This window comes from Taudactylus pleione, unplaced genomic scaffold, assembly GCF_031769625.1.
Source record: "Taudactylus pleione unplaced genomic scaffold, aTauple2 ptg000019l, whole genome shotgun sequence".
NCBI classification, from domain to species: Eukaryota; Metazoa; Chordata; class Amphibia; order Anura; family Myobatrachidae; genus Taudactylus; species Taudactylus pleione.
In genome coordinates this window covers 23,938,335-23,953,923 of record NW_028284421.1, presented here as the reverse complement: position 1 = coordinate 23,953,923, position 15,589 = coordinate 23,938,335, and the positions used below count along the sequence as shown (strand labels likewise).

The following is a 15,589-nucleotide window of genomic DNA, read 5'->3' as shown; positions in this document are numbered from 1 at the left end:
TCAAATTTCTTTTTTCACAACATATTGCACATTGCATTTCAAAATGTGAAAAATTGTAAAGAGACACGTCAAGAGGTCATATTTGTAGGAGGGCACAAATTTAAAGTTTGCAGGGGGGAACTGAACACCCTATTACCGGCCATGGGTACAGCATAGCATATATGTTTGAGGGAGATGTTAAGACCATGAACATTTGTTTGGCTAAGCTTTGACATCACATAATTAAAATACAGATTTGTATGTTGAGATCATTCTGTTTTACCGTCTGTTCTTTCTGAAATCATTGTAGCGTTTATTTTCAGCAGTTTAAAAAAAAGCTTCAGCAAAATCTAGAAATTACATTACAAACACAATTAACTGACACAGAAAGGGGAATGTACAAAACACACAATTGAATCTCAATTTGCACCTTTGCTTATAAGGGGCTTCTCTATAAAACATGTAGGTAACTACAATCTCAAAATAAATAAAAAAACACAGCTATTAAACTCTGTCAAGGAAACCATAACTTTAGCTTTGTACCTGCTTAACCACAAGCAAAACTGGCCATAGTTGTACTTGCAGTAGGCCTCTGTCCAGTGCTGGAATAACAACAGAATGGACAGAGCAGTTGCTCAGGGGTCTTTACACACTGGGGGGTCTGTGGTGGATACAAAGGGTGGTGATCAGTGTGATCCCCAATCCCCCCCACCTGAAATTTCTCTCCTGCCCACTACCGTTGGTCGCTACATAGCAGTGCAACCGAACATCTGGCATGGAGAGAACAGAGACCGCTACTGCTAAGCGGCAGCAGTCTCCCTGGGAGTGAGCAGGAGAGAAGTGTTATGGGGAGTTGCATTCTGCCTTGCTGTGGGACCCCATACAGAGGGTATAAGTTTATGAAGCCGGTGGACAGAATGCCGACCGCCGGCTTCTATACTACTTAATCCCAGTGAGGGTTAAATGACAGGCGCTTAAATCTAGAAGTACAAAAGAAAAACACAATAAGGGGAGCACCAAATAATGTAAGTCTGCAAACAGGCAGCAGCTCACCTGAAGGATAGGCTAATCCATATAATTATTAAGTTCACCAGTGCATTACATACTAGCGCTCCCTGTCTTTTCCTTGGCTTAAATCTAGACACCTGTGATTTTACCGATGCAGGGAGACCAGCGCACGGCATCCCGATCGAAGGGATGCCGGGCGCGGACACCCGCGGGGGGGGGGGGGGGGAAGAGGGGTAAAGGAGGGTTAGGTTTAGGGTTCCCGGGGGGGACTTAGGGTTAGGCACCCCCCCCGGAGGTTAGGGTTAGGCTAGGAGGAGGGAGGGTTAGGCGCCCCCGGGGGGAGGTTAGGGTTAGGCACCCCCTCAGGGGACTTAGGTTTAGGCGGCGAGGAAGGGGAGGTTAGGTTTAGGCACTTAGAGGGGGGATTAGGGTTAGGCACAGGGGGGGAGGTTAGGGTTAGACACCCTAAAGGAGGGTTAGGATTTGGGGGTAAAATTATGTTAGTTTATACTTACCTGGGGACGATCGGGATTTTCTCCTCTTTCGGGCTGCCGCTGCCGGGATTTGAACCTCCGGCCGCATGGCCGATTCCATACAGAGCACCAACAAGTGACACTGTGACAGGTTCCATTATCATTGCAGACGGGAGTAGCCAAGTGGTAGAGAGCAATAACTTCCCAGGCAGCACATGTGGTATGGCCATGGTGTAACAGATGTTCCTTTAAAGATCTTGCTGTAACCTGCAGGTTCCAAGATTTGAGATCAAAGGGGCGGGCAAGGAGGGGGTGGAATAGCAGTGGGAATGTATAATGATAACAGGCAGAACTGTGACATAATGTGAACAGAGTACTATGGCATAAAGTGAATGGAGAGGACTGTGGCATAATGTGAACTGGGGGCATTGTGATTATGTAATGATGTGAATTGGGGGCATTAGGGGAGATATATGAAGCTCAGAAGCGGTATCAGCGCACGTTATGTGCGCTGTTACCGCTTCTCCTCGATGTATGATCGGGGTTTGGGTGGTAAATGACAGGGGCGCCATTACGAAAACTGATGTATTTTTTTTATGTACAAAGCTCCAGAATGCAATACATTACAGAGCTTTGACCCGGTGGACAATGCCATCTTCAGATGGCATTGCCCAATAGAAGCATATGGATTGGGTCCCTCCCAGTGTCTCCTGGGGTGCGCGCAACATTCCACGTATGCGCAGAAGGATACCAGAGGTACTTCAGGTACCAGAGGTACGTCTAACTAGCTCCCCAGCTCCGCCTCCCCTGCCTTGTTATTGGTATAAAATGGTAAATGTAAAACAGGGGTGCACATTTTTTATTTATTTTTTAACATCTTTCTATTATAACAATAAACAAGATAAGTACAGATACAGGAGTCAAATCACTTTTCTCACAACATATTGCACATTACATTTCAAAATGTGAAACATTGTAAAGAGAAACGTCAAGAGGTCATATTCCCAGACGCCTTTGCCAACTAAAGGTTTGTGGACATGTGGACAAATTATAAGAAACACACTAAGCAAAAAATTTTATGTCACATCAAAAGCCAATCTTCTTCTACTTTAAAACCTTTCATTAAATTAAACCTCTTATTTCCTCCTAAAATACAGCATGGTTTAGCCTAATTTATGCCTGATAATAGGGGAACATCAAGACTTTATTACATGTTGCACTTTTTTGTGTGTGTATTTTTCATTTTGTCCAAAGTGTGCCTTCCTTTACCATAGTGCAAATGGAATGTGCAGACAGTGTGGGCCACATTAAAAAATGAAATGAAGCCTGAGGGCCACTAAGCTATACTGCGGTATTTAAACCCTGCCCCCTCCTTACACAATTATGTCACATAACTGCCCCTCCTACAATTTTAATTAGGTCCCAGAATGGCACCCCTCCTCCCACAATTATAATTATGCCCCATAACTGTCCCTCCTACTCAGGGGTGTATCTAGCGATCCAAGCGCCCCTGGCAATGTAATAGACTGGCGCCCACCTATGCAGTGCCCTCAATAGTATTCCCCCCTATGCTGCATTGCTCCCAGTAGTAGTCCCCCCTATACAGTGCCTCCAGTGGTAGTCCTCCCTATACAGTGCCTCCAGTAGCGGCCACCCCCCTAAAGTGCCCCCAGTAGCGGCCCCCCCTATACAGTGCCCGCAGTAGTGGGCACCCCCCCATAAAGTGCCCCCAGTAGTGGCCACCCCCTATACAGTGTCCCCCCTGTGCTGTGCCATGCTTATACACACATGCAGAAGAAAAAAAATACAACTTACCTGATCCCCGCTCCTGGCGCGACTGCCGCTGTCCGCTCCAAGTCCCGGCCCCCTCTTCTCCTACACTAAGGGAGAGACGTCATGACGTCTCTCCCATCACACGCTGTGGGGGGGAGCCGGAAAACGGAGCTCATGAGTGAGCTCTAGCCGGCTCCCTCCGTGGACGACGCAGCAGCCAATGAGAGTCTTTCTGACTCTCATTGGCTGGCTGCTATTACAAACACAGAGCCGCCACTGGTGGCTGTGTGTTTGTAAACTGTGTAGGGCAGACCACTCTCACTGCGGTCTGCCCTACACTTGTGAGGCTGGGGGATTAGAGGGGGTAGTCCACCCCTTGGCTGCTGGTGGCACTGCCGGACGGTGCCCCCCCCCTTGGTCGGCGCCCCTGGCGAGTGCCATCCTAACCAATGGGTAGATACGCCCCTGCTCCTACTCCATTAGTTATGTCAGATAGTTGCCCCCATCCTCATTCAATTATGTCCCATAACTGCCCCCCTCTGCAGTGCCCCCAGTAGGGCCCCTTATACAGTGCTCCCAGTAGTGGTCTCCCATGCAGTGTCCCTGATAAAGTGTCCCTAGTAGTGGTCTCCCCATGCAGTGCCCTCAGTAGTAGTCCCCATTATGCAATGCCCCCAGTAGTAGTCTCCCCATGCAGTGACCCCAGTAGTGCCCCTTATATAGTCCCCCCCCGTAGTAGTCCCCCCTATGAAGTGCCCCTTTTATAATGTCCCCAGTAGTGGTCCCCCATATACAGTGCCCCTTACACAGTGCCCCCAGTAGTAGTTCCCTCTATGCAGTGCCCCTTATACAGTGCCCCAAGTAGTAGTCCCCCCTATGCAGTGCCCCCAGTAGTAGTCCTCCCTATGCAGTGCCCTCAGTAGTGGTTCCCCCTATATATATTGTACAAAGATACTAAAAAAAAACCAACACCACCAGTTACCTGAATCCCCGCGCCAGCCATTGTCCACTCCTCCATCTGGCGTCCTCCCGGCCCGCTGTGCACTATGGGAGAGACTTCATGAGTAGTCCCCATAGGGGGGACTACTGCATAGAGGGAACTACTACTGTGGAGCTAGAAGGCGGAGCTCATGAGTGAGCTCCAGTAGGCTCGTGCAGTGGGCACAGCAGCCAGTGAGAGTCTGTCTGGCCCTCAATTGCTGACAAAACACACTGCCGGCGGCGGTGGTGTGTTTGTTTCTGTGTAGTGCGGACCGCACTACACTAACCATCGGCGGGCCACAGGGAACGGGGGTGAAGACCCATGATCTACAGTATAAGAATAGGACAGGACACGATCTCGATCATCTTTGAGTTGGTGCAAACTTTAGATCCTTTTGTGAAGTTGAAATGACTGTGCGCTGACCAGTACAGAAATAAATACCCCTCAAAGTGCATTATCTTTACCTTTAACCAACTCAGTAGTCATGCTCTTCAAAAAGAATTCAAATTATTTAATTGCTACACAAAATCATGATTAATGTACTAGTCAATTTGTGCTCTGGAATGAAGCCTAGTGGAACAAACGCCAAAGCTGATACAGAAGACATTTATTAGTGAAAGCACTCACCTGAATAACATGTAAGCCACTGTGCACACACTCTGGAGAAGCAGGAATGTCAGGAAAATTCCACTGGACAAGCAGGAAGAATGATCAAGGCTTGAGGGACATGGCGATGTCTGTGTGCTAGCCTGGAATAAAGCATGATACACTGCTAACCATAGAGCTAACATACTGGGACCTGTCTTTATAAATGGGTGTTGTGAGCACACCATTCCTTCTGTCTAGGTGTAAGAAGAGAAATATTGTCCACTGCCACTCATCATAAGGTAAGGTTCTCTATATTGCAATCACATTATTCCATTTGGTTCTACATCTGCTGATGAACTACAGCTCCCTGCCTGTAAAGTGTGGCATACAGGAGGTTATAGTTTAAAATAAATTGAATAGCTTCAAGGTGTATGATATAGAGAATGCTACAAAATACAGGCAATGTCTTGTTTTTACATGAAATCAAAGGTAAAAAACAGCCTAAATAAATGAAAACTTTCACTTGTTATCATTACAGTTAGTGGCATAGAGATAGTATGGGGCAGCTGAATGACACAGATAGAAGGCATAGCTCCCAAGTGTCCCAATCTCTGTGGGACAGTCCCAATCTGCCAGCAGTTGGGAGGTATGATCCATTCACAGCTGCTCTGCATAGTATGAGAGTGAGTTCCGCATGCACCTGTCACCTATGCATGCAGCAATGAGAAGGTGACTGTGAGGGACAGGAGGGTGAGAGGCAGCCTAGCACTTTTCAGTGAATGGTCTCTACACTACAGTGATTTTGTCAGTGCTGCCTATTTCGCTTTTTCATTCTCACCGAACTTTTGACCAGACTCTGAAGGCTTTTCTTAATCTTATTGAAATCTTCCTTGACTTCACCAGCGCTGCTTGTAGTAGGTGAGGCATTGGTTCCCTCCTTGGATGAAGACAGGTCTTTGGCTATTTTTAATATGTCCTTTCTGTGAATAACAATGAGTGCATTATTGTTATTATTATTATTATTATTATCACTCATCTTTGCTTATATGGCACCAACATATTCTGTAGCACTGTACAAAATATGTTCAGTCAGTCAAATTAGTCTCTTCGCCAAAGGAGCTTACATGCTAATTTCCATTCCATACTACAGGCACACAAACCCACACAGGAAGGCCAATTTACTTAAAGCCAATTAGCCTACACTTAACCTAGCCAATTAGCCTAGACACTGGTATAAAATGTGCCTGAAAAAATCCAGAAGCTCCAATAACAATAATCCTTAATGTTCATAGTAATATTAGTTGCAGAAAGGAGTGCTTTACATATACTAGTACATAAACAGAGCACATCAAAGACAAAATACCATACTGATGGAAACATATATACCCTAATGCTACAAATAGGCAATTAGCCTTTAAATCAAAGAAACATGTTGTTGAATAAGCAGACACAATTTTTGTCTATGGCAGACCCAATCACTCACATCCAAGAGCTTCTATGAGCATTATGTGTGTTTGATTCAATTATAGTAAGGGCGATGCAGTGCGCACATCAGCTGTATATCATATCCCTATGGGGCTGCTAACTAAAATGGTGAAAGCAGGGCACTTTATGGACAGGGAAGAGCACAGTTACAATGGCACATCATGGGCACATCATGGAGAACATCTCCCGCACATAGGGCCTGATTCAGAGTTGTACGCAATTCACACGGCAGCAAAATATTGTAAAAACAGCAGGAGGTGTTTGTAGTAGAAAGACGCAATCTGCAGACTTTTGTGATCTGCTGCTGTGTCCGAAGAGGCAGCATTGGATCATCTGCGTAAACAACGGTCATATAAGTAAGCCTCAGGTTACTCAGGATGGATGTGTATTTCACGCTTCTGGGGCCAGTGAAGAACTGGCCTCAGCACGGCCAGAAAATGGAGACGACACACCATCGTTTTCTGTAGTACTGGCCATGTCAATCATGCTGTGGCTTAGGGGGCACTGCAACCGTGGTTGCAGACACAGATCTGCATATGAGCACTACAGATTGCCAAACATCGGAGCTGTGAGTAAACCATCAAGTTTGCGTATAACTCTGAATCAGGCCCATACAACTTAAATGGATCATCCCTTGTGTTATGCTTCCTACCTAGTGAAGGCAAAAGTATGTCTAAAGGTGCAGATTTTCATTCCAACCAATCAACTAGTTGGATGGTTGGACAGAAAATCTTTACGTGTGTATGCAGATTAAATAGTGCACCTTCCTCCTCTCATAATGTTGCAAGCATGACAATCAGCCATCTTGGGGCCCATAAGAATATCCCTAGTCAGTCCCTGCTTCAATACATTTCACATAAAGCAATAATGGTGCCATTAGAAAAAAAATATATAATTTGAACTTGTCTAGATTTCTGTGTGTTACATAATTTCACTCCCTTACCCAACAAAACAACAGGAGAATTATATTATATTCAACTACCAAAATATATTGTAAAAACAGTCTCTTGCATATGATTCACCCAAAGTTGTGCTGGGATGGGGATGAGTAGGGCTGTGGTTTTGGGATTATCAGGACAGCCCTGTCCTAAAGGGAACCTGACCTGGAATTGGCGTACTTCCTGGTGGCTGGCCAGCAATCACATTAAATGTTGCCTACGAAAGTACCAGCCAATCAGCTTCTGTCACTTTACAGGCTGTGCTGAAAAATTACAGTTAGGAGCTGATTGGTGGGTACTTTACCTCCGTCCACTTTCTCTCTCCCCCATGGCTTAGTACATAGACCCAATAAAAGCATAAGGGGTCTATGTAAATAAACCTTTTAATACATTCCTTCCTATAAACCTCTAAGATTCACCTGCCTAGAACCTCTAAGACAAAACCCTGCCTAAAACCTGTAAACAGAACGCTAATTGCGTACGCAGTTTAACCGCAAATAAAGACAGGAGTGGAATCTGTGTTTCCAACGCTCACCTATTATCTCTCAGCTCACAATCACACCTAGTGCGGCTCAACTACAATGCTCAAATTTTATTGAACACTGCAGTCACACTGAGAGCCGGTCCCTAACAAAAATAACAAACCATACACCTGCTCTGTGTACTGAACGGTAAGCTGCTTACCGAGCGGCTAGGCTAACCCTTGCACCTAGCCCTTAAGGATCATATGATACCCTTAACTGTCCAACACATACTCACTGTTACACACTTTTTCTCTGCGCAGAAAATAAACGTTTAACCCAGATATTGGTAGATAGAAAAAAAATTTAAACCTTAATGGCTTTGTTCAAACACGTGGCAGCAGAACCGGAAGTGCGTATACGCTTATTGTGCGACCGGCCGCATACACAATTATGCGACTACCACACATGCATATAATGACTTTTTAACTGCGTACGCAAAAATGCATCTCAGCCGCATACTCAATACTGCGGCACCCCTCTAAATGTAAGGTTCTATCAACAGAGAAAAGAAAAAAAAAACTTTTTTTTTTTTCTCTCTTGTCCCTGGATTCTGATCAGCGCTTCCTCTACACAATAACCGGCAGTACGCTCTCAGCCATACTGTGGTAATGAAAGACTAATGCATCTTTCAAAAGGCGCCTCCACCCTTTTGCTGAGAGAGGACTGACGGAGTGTTATCGTGTATCAGATAGTGTGATAAACCGATGAGCCCCCACTGCTGAATTTGTAAATAAACCTTTTAATACATTCCTTCCTATAAACCTCTAAGATTCACCTGCCTAGAACCTCTAAGACAAAACCCTGCCTAAAACCTCTAAACAGAACGCTAATTGCGTACGCAGTTTAACCGCAAATAAAGACAGGAGTGGAATCTGTGTTTCCAACGCACAAGTATTATTCAGGTAAAAGTACAGTCAGTTACACGCAATCTATACATACATAATTTAGGCGTAAAAAGGAAATAATACAGACCAAGTACGGTTATACATACGCTGCGCCTCCGGACCCAGAGATAGACTTCTGACTAGATATCCTCAGTTCACCCAAAATTCAGCATGAACTGGCAAACCAGTGTTTGGACACGTGTATTTATTCCCCCCCAGACTGAAACAGGACAAAGGGAGAACTTCCTGCTGATCTCATTGGTTCCCAGAGGAGAAGCATATGTAACGACACATTTAACAGGTTTGTTTCAAATAGACTTTCCCTGCCTCTAACAGCCGGAGTCTTTCTGGTAACGCCTCCTTTAGCATCCTAACAGTTGAATCTAAAATATACATTTTGGTTGCTTGTAGGTTCTGCGGTCCATAACTCGAGAATGCATAATGCGATCTCCTCACCGATAGCACCGGAAAACTGTGGAAAGAGTATGCATCAGAACAACTCCAAGAATGACATGTTTATCTTGTATAATTCCTTAGTTAACAAATATCTTTATTTCTTAGCATTTAAACTAACTGAACCTTCTTGAATCATACATTTTGATGCTTATGGAACCTTATGTGCGAATATGTAGTGTGTGGGTATTCGGGGTTTGGTATAAGGACGCTAGTTATTAATGGGTGAGATTTAAGTGCATAATCTCTCATACACGAAGTGAACATCCAGCAGTGTGGAAGGCTGAGGGTTGTAATTGTACATGCCCTCTGTCAGCAGGCCCCCACCTGCTGTGTTCAAAGGAAAACAAAACCTCTTTTATTCTCACAGACTCTTGTGTGAAATGCAAATGTGCAAATGTATTATCACCTCAAACTATGGGATTTGGAGACATCCTGTCTAGGATTCAGGCAAATCCAATTGTGTAGATATTATATTACAATTGCCACAACTATACTTTATTATCTGCATCCAGGGATTCCCAATTTGTATGTAAAAATACCCATTGTCTCTTCTTATTTACTTCTACTTAGAAAGCTGGTTTTTCCCGTTGCCCTTGGTAGGTTAACAAAAACATTGCCATCTGTTCTTAGCTCCTGGGTTATAACTTGAAATAATGCTGACCACACAAAATGGTGTCTTGCGATCTCATTTCCAAAATGGAGTCTTGCGGCCATTCGCAAGATGGCGTCGCTGCGATTAAATTTTAAACTGAACTTGTCTCACTCAATTATTCAACTTCGACAGTCCAACCTTTGATAGCAAACAACATGCTATCACAATCTGCTATTTGAATCTGTTTAGCCATGCATGAGAATATACCGTTCAATGTTATTATGGTATGACACAGTATGGTCATTTGAACCATTCAGATAATGCGTCTCCGGGAGGGACATAAAACTGCCCTTATACGCACACCGCGGATCCTTAAGGGATCATGGGAAAGATGTGGGGATGCACCTATCCTATAAGGAGAGCCTTGGAAGGGGTTGGGACTGCATTACCTAAGATGACTTAAAACAACATAAACGTTATATCCATACACGACCACTCAAACTCAGGCTTGAATTACAGTTCTTCCTTATTATTGTTATTCACATTTTCACAACAATTTACTGTACTGAAATTGGACCGGCACTCCCCTGATTTGGTATAGCACTCCTCCTCCTGACTCCACTCCATCAGCTCCGCCATCAGCTCACATCTCCTTTATCGGTCCCCCATCACAGACACCGAGCATCCCCAAACAGATCATCATGACAAAAAAATAAAACTCTGGAAAAAAAAAAAGAACTAGGATGACCACAGCAGACCACTCCATTGCTTGAAGCACTGATCTACACATTTCTTTAGCTCAGATATCTCACCGTCACCTTTTTAATCCTTCCGGCACAAGCTCGCAATCGACAGGTCCACGTTATCGGCCTTGTCTCTGCCTTGTATCTCCACCGGTTGGTTAACCTCCCTATAGTGAGCGCAATGGACCCACGTATCTTCCCTGGCCACCCTTTGAGGATGTTGTATCGTAAGATACGGACCTTTCCACCGATCAAACAACCTGAGCTAAAAAAAAATTGGATAATAACAAATTCTTCCAGATTTGACATCATGACAGGTTGCATTAGACATGTTAGTTAATAACACTTCCAATTTTGGTTATTCTCATTCATCTTCGTGAGACCCTGCACAGTAACCTCATTATCAATTTTTCACATGAGGCTGCCTGTTTGGACAGTATCTCAAAGGGGGGCAAATAAAGGAAAAGACAGTCTGGGATAATCTTAGTGTTGTTACCCATCATCTTACGCATGTTCTTGAAAACGTCACCTGTAAAATAAGTCCCCCTATCACTTTTAAGAATTCTAGGGATATAGTATCTGCATACAGGTTCTTGCAATTAAATCTTGTTATTAATAGCTACTGCTCTAAATAATGCCTGTGCCGCTGGGTTGGATAGTTTTCCGAGTAGTCGACCTCAGCCTGGCATGGCTGCCGTTTATCCTTAGCAACCTTGTGTCCTATGAGTGGGAGATAAAGCACAACAGTTTAATATCATTTAAACATGACCCAAAATACAACAATAAATCATCCACATTTTACATTAGAACAGATCCATTGATAGGTTGAAAAAATTATAAACAGTCATATAAGGCCTGGGAGAAGATACTGGGGTTACCTATGAACTCATGGGAAACTCGTGTTCCTGTGTGGTGTTCTTCGCTTTGCAGTACTTACTTATGTGTCCCACTTGGTGACAGTTAAAACATAATTTTGAACAGGGTGGATGAAAAGATTGTTGTGGGGTTTGAGCAAGAGGGAAAGGTGGTGGGTATGGGTAAGGATAGGGAGGGTAAGAATATTGCGGGGGATATGAGTATGGGACCTGTGGTTGTGTATGATATGTGGGGTAAAGATGTGTTTGCTGTGGTGTGGGATTGGTGAGGACGTGTAATTGTTCAGGTGCAGGTGTGTGTGTGGGTGCAGGTGTGTCGGTTGGCTGTGATGTTATTGTCATTCCTTTCAGAGCTTGTATACTGACAGCCATTAGTTTTTCGCTCTGGGTCTCTCTCTTTTTGGAGATGTTTTTATCATGTTCTATGGCAGACTCTATGAGGTTATCTATTGTAAGTCCCCTCCAGCCAGGTTGTGAGGTCTGAACCCGAATATTTAAATCGTCTTTCAGACCGTCCATGAGTACCGTGACTATCATTCCCCTGTGGTGAGTGCTATCTTTAATATCTTCTATCCCAGTGTACTGGGTGATAGCCTGCAGAGCCCGGTCGCAATAGTCTTCTGCAGTTTCATTCTCCTTTTGCTTAATTGTGAAGATTTTGTTCCAGTTAACTACTACTGGAAAATATACACCCAATTGAGTCACAATGCGGGAAATGTTACCTTGGTTTACTTGGTCTGTTAAGGGAACGTCTCCATCCAATACACAGTCCGTGATAAATTTTGTCACGTCGGTATTGTGTGGCAGGCAGGCCCTTAACACTACACGCCAATCTTTAATAGTGGGCTCATGAGAACTACCCAAATTTCTCAAAAATCTTTGACATTTGGCTAGTTCCTTTTTGGGATTGGGGAAATCATTTATGATGGAATTTAGTTCTGCTCTTGTCCATGGACAATGCATTACTACTTCCCTAGTGGGCACTACACCGTTTGCATCCGCATTTCCATTTGGAACAGTTATTATCCGAATGGGATGCAGACCGGCATCGTTGCCATCTCTGACCTGGTTACCTGGCTGGGGGTTTAATCTGCTGCTGCTACGTATGGTATTAACAACTTCCTCTATGGGTGCAGTGTGTGTTAACACTTCCCTTGCTGTTACCGATGGAGATGGCGGCACCACCCGTGATTGTGGTGATGCAGCATCTATCATTTGCACAGCATGGGAAATGGCAGATATTACAATAGGCTCATCATCCATATCATAAACACTTTCTTTATGGTTGCTTAAGAGAGGGTACAAGTTGCTTGTTACATTTGTATTGGTATTTTTGGTAACCGTACTTGCACCTCCATCCACATAAGGTGGGGGAGGTGAGCGTGAACTGCTGGCAAAACTCTCCACGACGCTACTTTGCCGCACGTGCGCGCCAATTTGCGGCTCGCCCGCATTGCATCTCAGCATCGTGGATGTATTTTCTGGCAATGCGTTCGCAACGCTAGTTTGCGTCGTTTGCACATTTTTAAGCCAAGCATCCCCTTCATGCTGCCATATTTTTTAAACATTCAAAATACTTAATCTTTTTCTCTCGGGATCGCACCATACTGATGTGATCCTGGACATTATCTAACACATTTTTATCAAAACTACCAGTTCTGGGAAACGGTCTAACACTCTTTCTCATCATATTAAACCATATATAGTATGCATAATATGACGGGCTGATCCACCTCCATTAGCAGCACATCATTGCCTAACATTTCTACTGTTTGCGTGGCTCCCATTCTGAGACAACTCCTACGCTTTTCAATAAAAATGTAAACTGGTGAAAGACAATCAAGATACTTTCACTTACCTATGGACGAAATTTCTAGATGCGCCATGCTCACCTACGGACGAAATTTCTAGATGCGCCACGCTCACCTACGGACGAAATTTCTAGATGCGCCACGCTCACCTACGGACGAAATTTCTAGATGCGCCACGCTCACCTATTATCTCTCAGCTCACAATCACACCTAGTGCGGCTCAACTACAATGCTCAAATTTTATTGAACACTGCAGTCACACTGAGAGCCGGTCCCTAACAAAAATAACAAACCATACACCTGCTCTGTGTACTGAACGGTAAGCTGCTTACCGAGCGGCTAGGCTAACCCTTGCACCTAGCCCTTAAGGATCATATGATACCCTTAACTGTCCAACACATACTCACTGTTACACACTTTTTCTCTGCGCAGAAAATAAACGTTTAACCCAGATATTGGTAGATAGAAAAAAAATGTAAACCTTAATGGCTTTGTTCAAACACGTGGCAGCAGAACCGGAAGTGCGTATACGCTTATTGTGCGACCGGCCGCATACACAATTATGCGACTACCACACATGCATATAATGACTTTTTAACTGCGTACGCAAAAATGCATCTCAGCCGCATACTCAATACTGCGGCACCCCTCTAAATGTAAGGTTCTATCAACAGAGAAAAGAAAAAAAAAACTTTTTTTTTTTTCTCTCTTGTCCCTGGATTCTGATCAGCGCTTCCTCTACACAATAACCGGCAGTACGCTCTCAGCCATACTGTGGTAATGAAAGACTAATGCATCTTTCAAAAGGCGCCTCCACCCTTTTGCTGAGAGAGGACTGACGGAGTGTTATCGTGTATCAGATAGTGTGATAAACCGATGAGCCCCCACTGCTGAATTTGTAAATAAACCTTTTAATACATTCCTTCCTATAAACCTCTAAGATTCACCTGCCTAGAACCTCTAAGACAAAACCCTGCCTAAAACCTCTAAACAGAACGCTAATTGCGTACGCAGTTTAACCGCAAATAAAGACAGGAGTGGAATCTGTGTTTCCAACGCACAAGTATTATTCAGGTAAAAGTACAGTCAGTTACACGCAATCTATAAATACATAATTTAGGCGTAAAAAGGAAATAATATAGACCAAGTACGGTTATACATACGGTGCGCCTCCGGACCCAGAGATAGACTTCTGATTAGATATCCTCAGTTCACCCAAAATTCAGCATGAACTGGCAAACCAGTGTTTGGACACGTGTATTTATTCCCCCCCAGACTGAAACAGGACAAAGGGAGAACTTCCTGCTGATCTCATTGGTTCCCAGAGGAGAAGCATATGTAACGACACATTTAACAGGTTTGTTTCAAATAGACTTTCCCTGCCTCTAACAGCCGGAGTCTTTCTGGTAACGCCTCCTTTAGCATCCTAACAGTTGAATCTAAAATATACATTTTGGTTGCTTGTAGGTTCTGCGGTCCATAACTCTAGAATGCATAATGCGATCTCCTCACCGATAGCACCGGAAAACTGTGGAAAGAGTATGCATCAGAACAACTCCAAGAATGACATGTTTATCTTGTATAATTCCTTAGTTAACAAATATCTTTATTTCTTAGCATTTAAACTAACTGAACCTTCTTGAATCATACATTTTGATGCTTATGGAACCTTATGTGCGAATATGTAGTGTGTGGGTATTCGGGGTTTGGTATAAGGACGCTAGTTATTAATGGGTGAGATTTAAGTGCATAAACTCTCATACACGAAGTGAACATCCAGCAGTGTGGATGGCTGAGGGTTGTAATTCTACATGCCCTCTGTCAGCAGGCCCCCACCTGCTGTGTTCAAAGGAAAACAAAACCTCTTTTATTCTCACAGACTCTTGTGTGAAATGCAAATGTATTATCACCTCAAACTATGGGATTTGGAGACATCCTGTCTAGGATTCAGGCAAATCCAATTGTGTAGATATTATATTACAATTGCCACAACTATACTTTATCTGCATCCAGGGATTCCCAATTTGTATGTAAAAATACCCATTGTCTCTTCTTATTTACTTCTACTTAGAAAGCTGTTTTTTCCCGTTGCCCTTGGTAGGTTAACAAAAACATTGCCATCTGTTCTTAGCTCCTGGGTTATAACTTGAATTAATGCTGACCACACAAAATGGTGTCTTGCGATCTCATTTCCAAAATGGAGTCTTGCGGCCATTCGCAAGATGGCGTCGCTGCGATTAAATTTTAAACTGAACTTGTCTCACTCAATTATTCAACTTCGACAAATTGGAGAAAGATACAGTGGATGAAGATAAAGTTGGTACTTTATCTCTAGACCAGTGGTTCCCAAACTGGGTGCATGGAACCTAGGGTGCCACAGGTTGATGCTCCAGTACCAAATAAAATTATTTTTAGTCAGTGTGATGGGCAAAACCAGTGCTAATGACTGCCAGCGCAGCCCTGTTGGCCACCATATAA

The 15,589-nt window shown here is 43.8% G+C and overlaps 1 protein-coding gene across 1 annotated transcript in view; it reads right to left on the bottom strand.

Annotated features, from left to right (window-relative positions):
• Positions 1–526: 526 nt before the first annotated feature.
• Positions 527–15,589, bottom strand: part of LMAN1L (lectin, mannose binding 1 like) — a 104,692-nt gene continuing 89,629 nt past the window's right edge. Inside the window, exons 11-13 of the mRNA XM_088444645.1 lie at positions 5,642–5,783; positions 4,843–4,964; positions 527–581 (exon numbers count right to left, since the gene is read on the bottom strand). Of these exons, the coding sequence (XP_088300771.1) occupies positions 527–581; positions 4,843–4,964; positions 5,642–5,783 (319 nt within the window). The remainder of the gene's footprint in view (positions 582–4,842; positions 4,965–5,641; positions 5,784–15,589) is intronic.